Source organism: Buteo buteo, chromosome 6 (genome assembly GCF_964188355.1).
Source record: "Buteo buteo chromosome 6, bButBut1.hap1.1, whole genome shotgun sequence".
In the NCBI taxonomy this organism is placed as follows: Eukaryota; Metazoa; Chordata; class Aves; order Accipitriformes; family Accipitridae; genus Buteo; species Buteo buteo.
In genome coordinates this window covers 19,900,034-19,918,159 of record NC_134176.1, presented here as the reverse complement: position 1 = coordinate 19,918,159, position 18,126 = coordinate 19,900,034, and the positions used below count along the sequence as shown (strand labels likewise).

At 44.4% G+C, this 18,126-nt stretch overlaps 1 protein-coding gene across 5 annotated transcripts in view; it reads right to left on the bottom strand.

Annotated features, from left to right (window-relative positions):
- Positions 1-18,126, bottom strand: part of FOXN3 (forkhead box N3) — a 215,850-nt gene that overhangs the window by 109,676 nt on the left and 88,048 nt on the right. For all 5 annotated transcript variants that reach the window (XM_075030009.1, XM_075030013.1, XM_075030014.1 and 2 more), the window contains exon 3: positions 755-891. In XM_075030009.1, the coding sequence (XP_074886110.1) occupies positions 755-891 (137 nt within the window). The remainder of the gene's footprint in view (positions 1-754; positions 892-18,126) is intronic.

Here is an 18,126-nt window from a genome sequence, read left to right as displayed (position 1 = left end):
AAGAAAACGATTTCCGTATTAGCAGTGAGGAGAAAGCACTTGTGTCAAAACCTGGCGTTTGATTCCCCGCTCGGTGGACAGCAGTCGTAGGTGATCCCTCTTCCTTCACTAAGGTCAGTCACAAGCAACGGCCGGACCAAAACCAAACGCGAGACAAATGAAAAAAACACGCCCCACACCTGTTTCACCAAAGCAAGGCAGAAAACCGGCTCTCGCTCTGCCCCGCACCCCTCCGGGACAACCCGAGGGCAGGCACTGGCGCGGGAGCGCCTAACTACAACAAAGGCTGTTGGAGTCACCTGGGCAGGGAGCTCGCCTGGGAACCTGAAGGTTGCACAGGCAACACAGGCCCCGCAGCTCGCTCGGGGGAAAAACCAAGCCCATGTCCTCCCAGTGAGGGTCCTGTGCTTTCACCTACTGCAAAGGGGATAAGCGGACACCTCAGAGCTCTCCATTTGCTTATACGCATTTTAATTTCAGGCGTTCTTTTGCCAGAAGGCTCTGCGGCTCACGCAGGAGCAGGACCGCAAGCTCGGCTCCGGGGACTGGCTGCCGCAGCCCGCGCAGGGGGACGGGCAGGTAAGGCGTCCCGGCCAAACTCGGAGCGAGGCTAGGCTGCCGCTGGCGCTCCCGGGCTTTCTTCGCTAGCACGTTTCCAAATGGCATCACTTAATTACATTTAACGTCTTACCCAAGATTCATACGCAACACTGGATGAAAACATTTAGAGTTGTAAAATGCATCTAGTTCTTACCTTTGATATGCCTGAGGAGATGTGGGAGGTGTATTGAACACATGCGAATATGGGTGATAGGGTGTCTTTTTCAAAGCCTGAATAAGATTTTGTCTATATTCTGGGTCTATACACCACAAGGACCCCTTTCCAATACTCTGCAAAGAAAAAAGAATTAAAAAAAAAAATCAAATATTTGATCTAATGGCATAGCCTTATTTATTTAGCAGTATTTGTCAGAAAAAGCAGTGGGTTTGTGTTTTTTGTCTGACAGAAGTGAACACAGTTTGCTTGCCAGAGATTATTGCTCCATTAATAACGTATTGCAACTGTTGATTTAAATCACACTTCTGGGGGGAAAAAAATAAGAACGAATGTTTTCTTGCTTCCCTACCCACCCCCCAACCCCCCCGCCCCTTGTTACTAGTGAATATGATTTAATAATATCTGGCAATTTCCCCATCACCCCACATTGGAAAAATAAGCTACAAGCTACTGTTAAATGGAAACTTTGAAGAAAAGTAGGTTCTTTTTAGAAGTGATTTTCTTTCCCTTTTGCTGTTATACGAACAAGAAACAAGGCTAAAAAGGAGGGGTTTAAACACCCTAGCAACTGTTTTAAAAATAAAAGGACTTAATCCTTCAACCCACATGACATCAGTGCCATTATACTACAAGAGGAAATTAATCATCTCTTCTCCCCTAAGGGGAAAAAAAATATCCCCAAAACCCAAAACAACAACAACAACAAAAAAGCCCACAGTATAATCAGAGTTTAAACCATTTAAGGGTGTTGTGAAATTGTGATCGGTTAAAACAACAGTTACTGTAATTACCCTTTCTGGACACACAGAGCAACTCAAGCAGTCAATTGGTAATGCGAAGACTACGCTACAACTCAGTATTTATTCTGCAGTTACAAGCAGTGCAATTTCAGTTCTTGTCTCAATCCCATCAGAGGTCAGGGTGCAGATATTCTGAATTGTTTTGTGTGAGTTCTCAAACAAACAGAAAAACAACTTTCCCTTGGCTCCACTATGAAAGCATACAAAATGATAGCTCAGGAGCAGCCTTGGTCTGCTTTTGAACATATGTAAAAACAAACACCAACCCTAACTGTTGACTGAACTCCTCTGGCAGGCTTTCAAGGCATTATGATAAGATTTTTGGTAAATGTTGACGTTTTCTGGAACAGGTGGGGGAGGCTGCACTACTGCCTCTAGCCACTTTTCAGCCCAGGACAGGACCATCCCTTTTCTCAACTTCAACTTGAGCAAGGCTCTCGGTTTCATGTATTGAAGAACAAACACACACACACACACACAAAATCACACCAAAAGTGGAATATTATTTTCTAAAGCCACAAGTTAGACCAAGACGTTTGTTTCCTTTTGAAAACTTGTCATCTTTGCGGAGCCCTACCAACTCCTAATCCCTCTGCCTCACAGACGGCTTTAGGCTACACAGGGCAATGTGCAAAGTGCTTACAGACCTTGTTCCAAGCTTACAGACAGCAAATCTGCACTCAATTCTCCCCCCAACAAACAGAAGAATAAAAAAGAAAAATCTTCCCCAATATCACTGGGTGGCTATGTGGGAGCATCTATCAAGTTCACAGCACTGCATGAAACCTGGCTTGAAAGAAGGAAAGGGGCTGGCACAACCTGCAGGAGCCACAACCGCTTTCTTTCAGAAACAAGCACATCTGCTGGAGGGATGAAGAAGGAACCATCTTCTGCATGCTGCTCTGGTGGAACCAGGAACACGGGGTCAAGCCTCTTCAGGACAGCAGGGTTCAAGCCTGTCTCTCCCCTTGCTTCCCAAGGACACTCTACCAGAAGGCCACTGAACAGTCTAAGGGGAGACTTCTTCCAGCTCTCGAGGTGAAGCGGGGCCCTTGCATGGCCAAAAAGCCCAAGATTCAAGGGGCTAGAGAGAGCGAGCAAGGAAGACTGTAGGGCTCTCATCTTGGTAAAGCACTACGGCAGATGACTGAAAGATCCACTGCTGGTGTCAGTGGTGGAAGCTGTGTGCCACACATCTCAAACCAGTTTGAGAGGTGGTTATGTTTAGCCCTCTTTTAAATATGGGACAATAAGCCAGAGACTTGACGTGATAAGCCTAGTAAGTGACTTTTTAGGCAAAGGACAGAGTCAAAAATAGCATCCAAACTTCTCAGATTCCACTTCCATGCTCTATCCAAGAGCCAGAGCAAGAAGAACATAAAATTTCCTTTTAAGCAAGCGACGTGCAAAACTAGGAACGTTTTTCAGGAGAAAACCTTTGCTGGATTCCTTACTCCTTACAGCATGGGATAAGCTTAAAAAAAAAGCTACACTTGAATACCATCTACCTTATTTGCACTTACTGGAACACAACATATTGTTTCCAAACTTCTCTGTTTTTTCATTTACTTCCAAGACAGACTTTTCATCTACCTGGAAGAGATTACTCCCCAAAACCCATCAGAGTTAGTTCAACTTGAGGGCCTTACAAGATGAAGTCACTACTGAAGAGTAACTTCAAAACCTTTCATTACTGTTAAGCTAAAATTGTTTGGCTTGCCCATATTCTTGCAAAAGCCAAAAATAATCTCACTGAAAAACAGAAACTCTCTCACACAGAAAGTATTGAGAAGAATTATACTCCTTGTTAGAAGAAACACTGGGAAAGCAGATTTGCTACATTTTCACTGCAACTGAGCTGTCTTACAATTTAGCAGCAAAAACAAATGCAATTTAAGGCAAAGCTCTCCAACCATGCAAAGCTCCTTTTTAAGATAGTTACTTTTTTCCACAATCACACAAGAGAGCAGAAATAAAAAGAAAACTGAAGTGTCACCCGGTTAAGAATCCTTCTTGACTGTCGGAGGTGTGAAGAGCTTCGTTAACTGTCTGTTTAGATGTGTCATTATTCTTCCCATATACAGAGCAATCATGGGAAAGGAAATCATTGGAACTCAGACCCATCGGTTAGTGATTAATTTCCATCTTATGACACTTGGCGTGCTGCTTCACTACCTCCTCCAAGCCAAAAGTCAATAGTGGCTCCAATCAAAAACCAGCAAGGAAGGGGGAAAAAAAATCCCTGGATTACATTTGTCTCCCAGGCAACAAGTGACTGAGGAGTGGATAACAGCCCCCTGATCATCTCAGCACTGGAGTGCTTTCAGACCTCCTGACATGCTGCTTCCTCTCAGGGCCAGGTACAGCCATCTCCCTCCCTCCCTCCTGCCCATCACAGGTTACTGCTTCTGCATTCATCTTTAAGGTTATTAAAAACAAGGGGAGTGTTACTACGAGTCCCCTTCACCTTGACCAAGCGTAGACTATAGTTGCAGGTAAGCTATTTCAGAGGTACTGATGGGGAGAGAAAGCAACACATAGAAGTTTCCCCCATGAAAGTTTATGACTGAATACTTTTTCTTTTAAAAAATTCCTGATTATTTTTTCTATTAAGAAATTGTTATGCCTTTTCCTGTCATTTAATATTGTAAGTATTGTAGATTCTATCAGGATATTGTGTATTAAATCCCAACTCATTAATTCACTTGCTCTTTCTCATATCTGAATAGGAAAATCTGATTCCCCCCCAACAATTAAAACCAGTGCATTGCCATGAAAAGGTATGTGATACACTCAGTGTCCAATTGTTTTTTCTCCCAATGGACTGCACATAAAAGTTTTAAAATCCTACTTTATGCAACCTATTAGGATCCAAACAAAAATGTTTGGTCATCTTTTAGTAGAATTGAAAAAAAGTGTGAAATTCAAAAGAACTAAAATGCTGCCTGTCAGCTCTTTCAGTTGTTATAGTTGGGGATAACAGCATTATCCACTATTAGAACTCCTCATTATGAAGATTTTGCTTCCATATACCTCACAACTAACTGCCTGCCCTTACATATCACCTATCGTTTGCCCAGAGCTCAATAAAAAAAAACTTGCATGTTGAGCTCTTTCCAAGACCAATGGCTGGGAAAAAATATATACCCTGTCTATATAAAAATTCCAGAAAATATTTATTTGAGGAATTTTGTTCCCTGGTTATTTTAGCTCAGACTTGAAATGTGTTAGGAATGCAACTTTTTTTCCTTTTCATTGCCATACAAACAGTCTGCCCAAAAAGAAGCTTGGGGAAGAGAGCAGATACAGGAAACGCAAAACATGCGGGCTCAGAGGGACACTGGCAATTTAAAATCGTACCTTCTGAAGCTCCAGTTACACGTTCGCTTTGAATGTGCATGGGACTGCGCTGAAACCAGGGAGAAGCAGCTCCAGGCACCCACGTCTCTCGCAGCAGCATCACCACCAAGAGGGTCCTCTAAGGGAACAGACCCCTAAGGGAACATCCCCCAAAAGGAATGTAGTGGATGGAGGGGTCTGAGCTGCTGCTTCCCTGGTCCTCGCTGCAATGCTCTCCTCTCTGTCCTCTTGCCTGTGCCCGGCCCTTCTTCTACAAGCCCATTTCAGTCATTTTCCTCGAAGAAAACTATTTTGCTGGCACAATTTTAAGTCATTTAAACTCAATGCATCTCTCAGAACAGCACACTGAGAAAGGAAAACCAGGACTCCAGCTGGGCACAAAGCAGCTCAGAAGAGGAATGGGAAAACTGGTGTGACGTAGAGCAGGGGTACATGGGAGAGAGAGCTGGGCAGTGAGGCTGCCAGATACAGCCCCAAGGGAAAGACCAGAAGAGCCATGCAGCCGAGACCAGAGACACCAAGATGCTAGGCACCGACACAGGGGTAGGCTCAGAGGCTTGGAGGAGAGGAACCAAAACAAGAGACCCACAAGTGCATGAGTGACCCCACAGCTCTGCACAGGTGTCCAGGCTACACCAGCAAGCTGAAAATTATTAAACTGAACTCTTCAAGTTAAGGACCCTGCTACTTCAAACAAGTGAACAACCCCAAAACCAACCCAACAGCTCCCCACTGAGTAGATCTGTACTTTTATTTCTCCACTACCAAACCAGGAGGGGATGAGTGGCCATGGCCAGACTCTCCTGAACCAAAACTGTCAGCAATATGAAATAGGCATATGACAGCTACGCAGGCTGAATTGGTGTAGATGTACACCATCTTTGAGAAACATGCCATGCTGGTTGCAGGGTTGCTTCAGGAACTGTAGAAGCAAACAAAAAAAGCACACATTTCCCATTACTTTGTCATGGTTTAAGTGCAGCCAGCAACAAAGCACCATGAGGCCACTTGTTCAATCCTCCCCACCGACGCGATGGGGAGGAAAAAATGAAAAGCTCGTGGGTTGAGACAAGGGTCGGGAGGGATCACTCACCAATTATGGCCACGGACAAAAAACAGACTCAGCTTGGGGAAAAAACAAAGTAAATTTAATTTACTACCAATCAAATCAAAACAACAATAATGAGAAGTAAACCCAAATCTCAAAACACTTTTCCCCCACCCCTCCCTCCTTCCCAGGCTCAACTCCACACCTGATTTTCTCGACCTCCTCTCTCTCCAGTGGCACAGGGGGACAGGGAATGGGGGTTGCGGTCAGCTCATCACACATTGTCTCTGCCACTGCTTCCTCCTCAGGGGGAGGACTCCTCACACTCGTCCCCTACTTCACTGTGGGGTCCCTCCAATGGGAGACAGTGCTTCAACAAACTTCTCCAGCATGGGTCCTTCCCGCGGGAGACAGTTCTTCACGAACTGCTCCAGCGTGGGTCCTTCCCACGGGATGCAGACCTTCAGGCACAGACTGCTCCAGTGCGGGCTTTCCCACGGAGTCACAGCCATCTTCAGGGGCACCCACCTGCTCCAGCGTGGGGTATTCCACGGACTGCAGGTGGGCATCTGCTCCCCCACTCCCTCCATGGGCTGGGGGGGCACAGCCTGCCGTCTCACCACAGGCTGCAGGGGCATCCCCTCCTCCCCCGCTCCTCCTTCTCCCCTCCTTCACTGACCTCGGTGTCTGCAGAGGGGTTCCTCTCACATTCCAATCCCACTACTCACTGCAGGTTTCCCTTCTTAAATCTGTTCTCCCAGAGGCACTACCACTGTCACTGATTGTGTTGGCCTGGGCCAGAGGCAGGTGTGACTTGGAGCCGGGGAAGCTTCTGGCATCTTCTCACCAGAGCCACCCCGCAGTCCCTCCCTCACTACCAAAACCCTGCCACACAAACCCAATACAACTCAAAAAAAGGACATTTCCAACTAGCATCTGCAGTCCCATGCTATCAGATCTTTAAATCACACCACTGCGACTTATCAGTCCCTGCCTAGCTCAGTGTCAGTTCTTGAAGCCGTTTACACAGGACCCATAAGTAACACTAAGGACACCTTCTGCAGTGATGACGAATCTTTTGGTTTCAGTATTCACTATTACTGATCTAAGGGTTTGCTCTCATGGATGAAACCTACTGTCACAGCAAATGATCTCTCTGCTAGTAATAGTGGAGATATTACTGGGTATCAAAGGTTCTTGCTCAAAAGAAATATTTATCCTGAGCACATTGTGCACAGCTACCCTGCAACAGCGGGCTTGAAGCAAGCCCTTCACACAGATTTGCCACGAAGTTTATCCATGGGAATGCCATATAGCTTCTACAGATGTCCGAGTATGCCATGCAAGCACAGAAATGTTTCTATAGGATCAGAAAGAATTGGATGATAGAAATATCCATGATGTCACCACAGAATTTAAAACAACTGTTCAAGTAACTACAGCCAGGACCAGAATCTGAAAAAATAATTTTTTAGACCAGAAATAGATTTCTGTGCATAAGGTACAAATAAGAACAACATTTCTCAGCTTCTGTGTCTGCACCACATCTACTGTGGCGGCATGAAGTCATCAGCCTCCTCCTGACAGACGCCATGACTCTGGAACCACTGCTGACTGCTCACACCTGCACGTGGAACCTCTGGGGGTGGTGAGAGCATGCCCAGGGCTGTCAGGCAGGAAGGACTTGTACAAGCTCCCAAGAGAACCGGCACGATGGAAACGTCTACCCATGAAAAGAGCAGGGTATTTCACTCACCACCCGACACTGCAGTCACCCAAAACACAGAGCAATTCTAGAAACCTTCACTAAAACAGGTTTCTGGTTGGTTCCCAGGGACAGCAAACACAAATTCCCCTCTTCTCACCTTACAAAAAAATCTATTTCATAAGAAAAGTGAGAGATTTTTGTGAGGAGGTGGAGAGGCGGGAGGAGGGGAAGTAAAATACTTTCTGAGTGGCACCTCATGACACCCTGCCTTCAGGTCTGAAACGCACCAAGAGGAACACAGAAATCACTCCAAAATGCACCTCAAGAGAGAATGACTTGCTTAAGTAACTTTCTTGCACTACGCAGAGACACCTGCCAAGTGACTTAAAAATCACCCTCCAATACAACACAGATTACACATCCTTCACCAAATATGCCGCTACTCTTGAAGGTTTCCAAGCATTGTGCAGGCACTTTGGGAAACAAGTGGCTCACGATTACAAAATTCACCAAGACTAGAAAATGCAAGTCTACTGCGACCACTGATGCTGTGTTGAATCAGCACTGCACCAGCAAGGGCAGAGAGGCTTTTCAATATCTAAAGAGAACTCGTGCAACCAGGAACACTGCTCAAAGGCCAGCTCTGTGCTATTCACTCACAGACAGCGATGCCAAGAAGAGTGTGCCTTACTTTTTTAGTTCAGCTACCCATCCCTCATGTTAGCCTCCTCTAAATGAAGGGCATCACTGCTAAAATAGGACCAACTCAGAATTGTAGTTCCTTCATTTACATGAGGCAGAATTAGCATACTAGTACAAAAACTGGGGAAAGATAGTATGTAACAAATTTTAAACTGTTTAACTGGCAAATGCTCAGGAAGATTTAAGATTAAGATGCCAAAGTTAGTCTGCTGGTCTGTTTAAAACTCTGCTGGTTATCTTTGCTCATCGGTATTTCAAGTTATCAGGAGACAATGTTGCTTGCTCTGCCTGCCTACATTTTTTCTCCAGTTTTAAATAGGTTTTTTTATGAGTGGTCACAGATAATAGTAAACCTTTATCCTCTTCAACAGCTATGTACCTTGCAGATGAGGCTGACGGGTTCTCTAGTTACTCCTTTTTTAAACAAATGAAGTAATTCGCAGAAAGACACAAACAGAACATTTGAATCATCTGAGGTCAGCTACTTTAAAAAAAAAAGAAAAAGAAAAAAGAAAGAAATATAACTGCTAAGGAATTCTTAAAGAAAGAAAAACAAAGCCACTGCCAATGATTGCTATTATTATAAAACACATTCCTTAGATCCACTGTAATCTCACATAAAAATTACAAATAACTATTCATGCAGTTTAAGGGTAGATTTTCTTCATTCTCTTCCAACATTTCCAGCACAGATCAGTGAAATTCTACATGGTCAGTTCTAAAGAACTGCACTATAGACCTTAACAGCCATTTTAATGACAGTAACAAATGCATGGTAAGCATTTAACTTTCAGAAACCCTCACACAAAATCCCCCTTACCTATGAACTCAAGAGTTAGAAACTTCCCCTGCCCTCCTGAGGAAAGTTTGGCAATGTTATGTGACAGCTTGACACCAAGAGAAAATTAAAGTAGTATTTGCATGCAGCATAACAAAACCCTCACACCCACTCCTCCTGCATGTTTTCAGCTCTTTTTTCAGTAAACTAGCAGTCACAGCTCAGCTCAGGCACAAAGCTGAAAAAGAGCTCTGACTAGCTAAAACACAATTACATGACCATAAATATATGCTCATTTAACGCATTAAATTAAAGGTTTGATGGGAAGGCTTGCTGGAGTATAGTGTTCAACCCAAGTAAACCAGTTGCATCAAGAAATCACCCACTTTTCTCAAGAAAACAAAAGGTTGGGGCCTTTTAAACCTTATTTTGCTCCAAGTAAAAACATCCATTAGTTCAAATCACACAAGTCCAAGCCTCTGCTTTTCATGCTTATCTCTTGGTATTTTAGCTCACTTGCTCAATGAGCTACCCCAGACACCAACACAGCCCTCAACCTTTTAAACACCTGGTTTGCCTTTAGGAAAATGGCCTGATTCTGCCCCAAGTGGTGCAGGGGCATTAACCATGTCCATGCCTCTCGTGTCCTTCCAGTTACAAAATGGGCACTGTCTTTCCAACTGGAAAGCCTGGGTAGGTAAATAACTTCACTGAGAATGAGAAGTATGATTATAGTGGAAAAGGACTACTTAGCACAAAACAAAATAAAACAAAAACCCCCAAACCAAACGGGAAACCAAGCATGCAAATAAACAACGCTACAGGAATAAAAAGGCCAGACCAGCACTGTGAAGTAACAGCTGGAGAAAAGGAAAGGCTGTGGTATTCCACAGTCAAAGAAAAAAATGCCTATTTCACAGGCAAGATGCAGTGTAAGATCCTGCAACACAAGAAAGTGCTACTGAAACACACACTGTCCAGTACTCTTCCAATGTTAAAGGAGTTCAAGTCTCACCAGCACAAGACATATTAGAAGTTTTCTTTTTACCTTTGGACTTGTATGTGCTATCAGTGTGAAGGGCCCTGCTCCGTTCAGCAGTGCCTTCAGAGGCTGGCCCCCATACAAACCTCTGAAGAGTGCCCCATAAGTAGAGCCACAGGCACAGGTCCTATGGCCTTGACTACCTACCACAAGTAGAGCAAAGAAACGGTGGGTAACATCCCACTGCAATGGCTGCGAGACAGCACAGGAGTGACTGCGTGGACGGTTCAGGTTTTACACAAATGAAGGCATTCATGGAATCTTAAGCAATTTTTTACCTCGGCACTCCGCCCCGTGAGTACAGAGAAGTCAGAAATGTCTTCTAGTGAGTGACCGACACCCACCAAGTCTGAACTGCTGCCAAAGACTACAAACCCAAGGCATGTCCGCAGAGTTCAGGCTCCTGATCCCACAAGGGGCGCTTCAACACCAGGTCTGGAATGATTCTCTATTGTTATTTCAACCACAGTGACCCACTGCCAGATAACACCACGGGCACAGCTGATTCACTGCTCCTCCTCTAGCTCCTCCACTGCTCCTCCAAGCACACCAGCAACTGTATTGTCCATTAGTACACGTAAACTCACAAATACTATTGCCTACAGCCGGCAGTGGATCTGCTACGCCACATTAGCTTCCCACCGCTCTCATCGTCCTCCAACAGGCTTAGGAGGTGTTGCATTGTGTCACCCAACTCCAAGAGTCACATTTAGCCTGTTAAATATCTCCTTGTTGAGTTTACCTGCAAACCACCCTACAAAGCTATTAGGCTGCCATATGGAAATCCTGCAAGCAACTGAAGAAAGCACCATCATTAACTGCCCTTAAACAATGCCTGGCTCCTATATAAAGTAGTAGTATGTTGTTTCATGCTAGTGCCTAGCAACCCCAGACGTTCCCCAAAGCCTCCCCAGGCTAGGTGAAGTCCGGGCACTGAAGAAGACAAGCTGTGACACTGCTAGGGAGGAACAAAGTGCAAGATCAAACAGACGCAGGGAGACTGGGCTGGGAAGACAGGAGAGCCCAAAAGACAAGCCTGTCAGCATGACAGGCCATCACATGTCATTCTTCAGGGACATTAGGTAGCAAGTAGCATTAATAATGCTGTTTCAGCCTATAGAATTTCTGTGTATACATAGAAAGTGTAATTATCCCTGTCTATTGAAAAGAAAATTGAGGAGACACAGAAACAAAAGAATAAAAAAGAAGTTAAGTGCTCAAGGTCACCTATAAAGTCAAAGGAAAAAGAAAAAAGAAAAAAAATCCCTGAGACTCCAGACCAATAGCCCATTTAGTGGGGTGTGTTAATTTCATGTCAGAAAGGCACTCATTTAAATACCCACTAGTCATCCAATACTCTTCATGTTATCTAGATTATACAATTGGAAAAGACAGAAATTGCCTTTTCTTACAAACATATAGGAACATCATACATGAAAACCTAGTGACAATCTTAAAACACAACCCATCACACAACAGATATTAAAAAAATTATTCAACACTTGTATCTGCTAAAGGTTTACAGGTCATTTTTTGCCTACTAGTGTATTAATGATGAAATAAGCCAGTGAGTGAATTTCCAGGGGAAGGGGTTAACAGCTGGTAGAGACGGGTGGGAGGGAGTAGGTTGCACTAAATCCATTAGAAATAAGGAAGAGCTGACAAAAGCTAATGGATTTGCACCATTTCCCCCATAACTGTTCATTTCACGCAGGGTTTTTCCTTGCTTAGTATTTAATACTGGTTCACACAATGAATTGAGGGGGGAAACCAGGCGCTTTGATAAATGGCTTGAGAGGCTGCCTGGATGTGGGGTTTCCAAGCGTCCCCTGGGCTCCTTAGGGAAATAAAGCTGTGCTCCATCCTGAGCCCTGCTCAGTAGCCTCAACAGATCCCCATCACCTGCAGCAGGCACACGCAGAAGAAAAACCATCCTCCTGCAACAGAGACTTCAGTGTCATCGCACATCTATCAACACACAAATTATTTCTGCCACTTACACATACTCCAGTCTGCTTGTGTCCCATTTCTACACTAAGTTCAGAGATACTTGTTTTTTACTATCATTTCTCTTTCCCATTCCTCTTTCTCATGGCTGAATGAAACCCCAGAAAGCAAAACAAAACACCGCCCCATGCTGCAAACATTCTCCAAAATGAGGCAACTTATTGATTGCATTTGAAGCCTTCACCTCACTCACACAGCACAGATCAGCACAAACTCGTCAGGGCAGGGCCCGGCTTCAGGAGCCTCGACAGCCCAAATGTCACAATCTCAAACCTCACGGACTCCGACAAACCTGGGACTTCACTGCGACTCGGTACCTTTGTGAGCAGCCTACACTAATCCTCCTTCCTCCCAAACACCAAGTACCATCACAAGGCTCTGGAGAAACACCTCCTAAATTCGTCAGTAAGATCGATGGCTCTGCAATGAAGGCGAACCATGGCGAGACCAAGTTTAGCTCCAGGAGCAAACCAGCCTCCTGCGGGGAGGTCAAAACCCAGCCGCTGCAGCAAGTGCGCTCCCTCTCTTAAGACACCGGGCACCCTGGCGGGACTTAAACGGCAGCGCCTGCAGGAGGGGGCTTTCCTCGCCTGGTGGGATTTGGCATCTTGTTTTTATCGTAATACGGAACAAGCTAGAAATCCCACCCGAGAGCCACACTGCTGAGCTATACACATGGCCAGAGAGAGAGCAGCAAGCCCCCGCCAGGCCCAGCGGCGGAGGAGGAGCACCCCCACCTTCGGCACTAACCTCTTCCTGTGTCTTCTGGAGAGCTGGCCGCAGGACCCTTCCCGGGAGAGGCAGACACACGCCTCGACTGCATCAAAGCTGTCCGGCATGGGGAGGCTCTGACCTCAAGACTATACGGGAATTACATACCCAGGCAGAGACGGGCAGTGGACTGCTAAGCCGCCTGCCTGCCTCCACCCGCTACCATGTCGCAGGTCGCTAAAAAGCACCCTCTCCCGATCCCAGCTTTAATGTCGGTCTCCGCTGGCAGCTGCCCCGCAGCCCACCTGTGCAGGAGTGCACAAAAGCTCTTCCCGCCCCAGCTACCGAGACGCCCCAACCCACCGGCGGCAGGAGACAGCCAGGGCCACGGCGTTACCACGAGCGCAAGCAGGAGACGCCGTGGCATACGGGTTAAGCACAGCGCGTCCTCCCGCCCCGCCGCACTGGCAGCAAGCGCAGTCCCCTTGCCCTCCCTGCAGGCGTGTGGCACCGGCCCACCTGCGCCCAGCCCCAGGGGATGAGCGTCCTACCACCAAGGTCAGGGTGGGAGAAGCAGGTGAGAAATTGTCCTTCTCGGCAGAAGGATGCGGCGGCAGGGGGAGAAAGCAAGCTATGTTGCCATGTCTCATCCAAGTCATCCTCAGCGTGGAGCAAGTTAAAAGAACAATAAGGGAACTTCTCATTGTGGGAGCAATTAATTCGGATGTGCTTACATTTCCTCCCATTTTTACTTTAAGTCCACTGTAGAAGCACAGGCTTGTAAAAACAGTAAGAAGATGAACTTGCTTAGCCTTCAAAGCCTTATTCACAGCAAGATTCATTAAAACTGTAAGAAGACTCCGTTTATTATTTTTCTCCACACGGCATCTCAAAAATAGATTTGACAATTACAGGATTTCTGTTGCCTTGGGTTTTTTAGGTGCCTGTATTTTTACAAGCATGGCTACTGGTAAAATGCTAAAAGCAGCAGATGCAACAAAGCTTGGCATGAGGAACTTCTGAGCATGAGCCACTCAATCGAGCATATTTTAGAGTGGATAATTAATACTGCATTTTGGCTTCCCTGAGCACCGCCACCAGTAAAACAGATTTGAAAGTGTGCAGATAGTTTATTAAACATGTTGAAGTGATTACATTAGAGAAATAATACGTAGACTCACTGGTGTGCATGGATTTAAAGCAAAAAAATGAATATTTAAATCTAAATTTTTTCCAAGGAAGCTAGCAAGTCCCTGATCACAACCTACAGCTTGGCAAGAATACGATTCACAGGTTTATTCATGTTATTTCCCAGGCAGACTAGGGAGTGTCTAAATACTATCGAAGTCTAAATACTTAAGGATCCTAACTCAATATAGATTCTTCCTCTGTTTAAAGTCCATCTCATTTTTCCAGATGCGATTCCAAATCCCACAGTGATCTTGCCATTTCATACAAAAAGCAAAGGAAAAGCGTGGGTTTCCTCAAATTCACAGAAGAGAAATCAAAAGGCACGTGATGGAGGCAGCAGCAGAGAGCCAGCCTGCAAACTTACTGAAACAAACCCAACAGAAATAGAAATGTCACTCTTCAGGATGCTCTTTCAGCTAAGCTGGTAGCAAACAGGATGTGAGCATCAGTCGCTGTGTGCAGAGAAGAGGTTATTTAAAATAGCAAGTTCAGGCACAGACCAGTTTTTTTACCCAGTAAAGAAAGAGTGGGAGGAGGCGGGGGGGACCTTTCAACCGGCACACCACAGCCCTGCCTACTTGGGTTTTCCCCGGTCTCTTTTTAACTGAATTATCTCGCAAGCAGTCGTTTTCAAGTGCGATGTTCACAGGTAGCCCCCATGAAATAGGGCTGCGCGGGAAGCCTGTGCATGATTCGAGAGTGCCGGGAGGAGGAGAAGAAGAAATGACAGGCTCCTCGGCAAAATGAGACCATGGACAAGCTCAGCAGCGCCAGTGGCCCTGAGAAGAGGGACCGGGGCGCTTGCTGAAAGACACATCGTCCACAGAAAGGAACGATTACTGCTTGGCTTGAACATGAGAACAAGAAGAAAAACAGTCTGGAGCAGGGGAGGGGAAAAAGAGAAGACAATGCTGTTTGATGGAGTCTAGAAACCTCTAGAGATTAGTAAAGCTGTATCAACTTCTACATTGCGCTAACTCACTGTCTTCACCCTCCCACTCCTTGGTGTTTACTACCAAGCTATTACTCATTCTGATCACCGTATACAAAAAGGCTGCTGATCAATATTGCACAAGGGTGATTAGTGCTCAGTGATTAAACATCAGTGTATGAATTTATCTGACTTAACATGCCTGAAGTGGAAGGCAACAGGGAGAAACAATTTCTGAGCAGACTCCAGTAATGAAAATTGACAACTTGCCCAACATCAGATGTTGATGTTGCGAAGAGTTCATAAGTAACAAGGAGGAGAAGATGTATGACATTCTCAGAAGGATGGAAAATTGTTTTCCTCCAAATTATTCATGATCAAATATGCCTTTGAACAGATCTACCATCTAAAGGAAAAGAAAACCTCATTTAAGGATGCCAAAGCAAGGCTATTTTGATGACACAGGTGTCATGCAAACAGGCCTGCTGCGACCTGAGTCACTGCTCCAGGTCTCCTGTGATCTTTTTTTCTATCAGCTTCACACAGGAAGCCTTCATATTTGACACACCAAAAATAGCAGATGGTTTACAAATGAAAATCTTGCTTCAAAAAAGGTTGCAAATTTTTTCCGAAACGCAAATGCACTTTCAGCACAGTGCAACAATGATTTAAAGCACTTGCCCCTGCCACGCGTTCCTCAGACAGACTTTTATGAACAGTTCCATTTCTAGATGATGCAAGTAAGAAAAGAGAGAACAAAGAGGGGAAAAACCCCACAAAAATAGCAATTGGAAGTGAATACCTGAATGTGAAAAGCAACCAAAAATAATGTACAAACTCCTTTATAGAGAAAAATGCGTAGCTAGAAAACGAGGTCCAAACTGTTGAAGGTCCTATCCCAAGACTGACCAAAAAGGAAGGGGCACCTTGTAATTGACTCCATTCATCTACTGATGATGGAAAACTTTGACAGCAGTGATCTTACCTTTCAGAGCTGCATAATGTACCAAATCCTCCTGAAAAACAGTAAGCAGCCCTTGAGCATGCTGGTGGAGTGAAAATCCACCACTGCTTGCCCCACAAAAGGAAGCCAGATACACCAGCTCCAAAGCGCCAGCCCATGAAAAAGGGCTGGCATCCTCCCAAGGGTCCTTCTTCTCTTCATAGTCACACCCAGTGACCACAAATGCTGACATCTGCACTGTACAGAGGAGGATTTCTGTAATTGCTGTGTTTTCCTTGCAGAAGACTCTCCAGGGCAATACTAAACACACCACCGCAAAAAGAGTTTGAAAGAAACTTGACAGATTACAGCTTTATCATAACCTCCAGAATCTGGCTTTAATATTGCCAATTCATAGCATTTTTAGCATGTTGGGATTCTAGGTGTTTCTAGTCACGAGATGGTGCAAAATCATGCAGGGGAAAAAAACCCAAACCAAAATGTTTCCGTCTGTCTTGACTTCTGTAAAAGAGCCTGTAAAAGATCTTAAAGGCTCTAAAAGAAGGCACATATCTCCCCTCCCCCATTATTTTAAATGACAACATGATTTTTAAGCTAATTTTGTAACTTCTAAGGCCCAAATCTCTAAATAAATAGCCCTCCACGCCATCCTTATCATATCCATCCATATTATTACACACACCCCCCTAGATGCTAACACTACTTGATCTAAGTAATAAGATCCATGCAATACAAACACAGAGAATTTATTTGGGCAATTACAGAATTCCCTTCCTTTCCAAACAAAAGCATGTCTCTACGCAGTGCAAGAAGGCCAAGGCTACATGTGGCGTGAAATAAAATGCCATTTAAACCAGCTCTGGAACTGTTTTATTGTCTAGCCTGATGCTAAACAATAGGAATCAACACATAGTCAAAACAGGAAAAAAACAAGAGTTTACTGATGAAGCAAATTCTTCTTCTTTTTAATGTATGTCTAAATTAAAGATTCAGAGTGCAAATCCAACAAGTTTGTGGGCCCTGTTTTATAAATTGGGAGGGAAATAAATCGAAGTTGATGTGGCACACAAGTGGATAATTATACCACGATTAAGACACGGACTCTTGTCCCATCAGCTCAAGCCCAGCCAAACGCATTTTTGGCATACTAGACACTGGAGGGTGAGTGGTACTCAAGTGCTGGTGAAGGAGCAGATGGTAATTAGCAAAAGTGGTTAGATCATAAGCATGTTTACTTTGAAACTAAAATAATGCAAGGATTTTAGCAGGGGGGGCACAAGACGTTTTCTTATTTTTTTTCCTAGTCAGCAGAAAAACAGGATGAGAAAGCAAGATCTTTCCTACAATTTCAATACTACAAATTAAAATCAAAGCTTTCGAAATGAAAATTTTATATTTCTTCTCAAACAAGAGTGACAGAAAAGCTTGTCTCTTAATGGAAAGGGTCATAATTACATTTCTGCTTTTCCAAATTCAAAATTACTCTGCTCTATAAGCCAACAGCAAATGACACATCAAAGCAGACGTGCTAAGCCAAGAAAAGGGAACTTCAGTCCTCCGAAAAAAAGCAGCACTGCCCAAAAGGCAGTGATGTCTTACAGGTGTTTTAGCAAAACCTGAAAGAACAAAAAATTTGTCAAAGTGGAGGTGTTTTACTAAATTTTGAGTGGTTTGTTTTGGAAAAAAACAAGAGAGACTGTTCAGGTTAGTTAAGACTCTTAAATTAGAGTGATCTGTTTAGACTAATGGGTAACCAGTTGTGGCAAAAGAACGTCTGTCCTAAGGAAATTTTGCAGAGATGTACCACTATGACAGCATCTTGTTTTCCTAGCACAGACATGCAAGCAGATAGAAAGCTTTGTGTGACAGCCCAAATCCATACTACTTTTTGCTCCCATTTTGCCTTAAAAGTGTTTGGACGATCTAAAAAACAGTACGACTGCGTAATGCTTTTTATATATAAAATATATTTGTATACATACACATACATATACAGATAGAGAGATACAAAAATGAATGAATTTAAGCAGAAAAGGAGGTACCGCCTGAACAATAAAATCCCATTTATCTCAATAGCTGGGAGCTAGCACCGTACTGAGTCTTCTG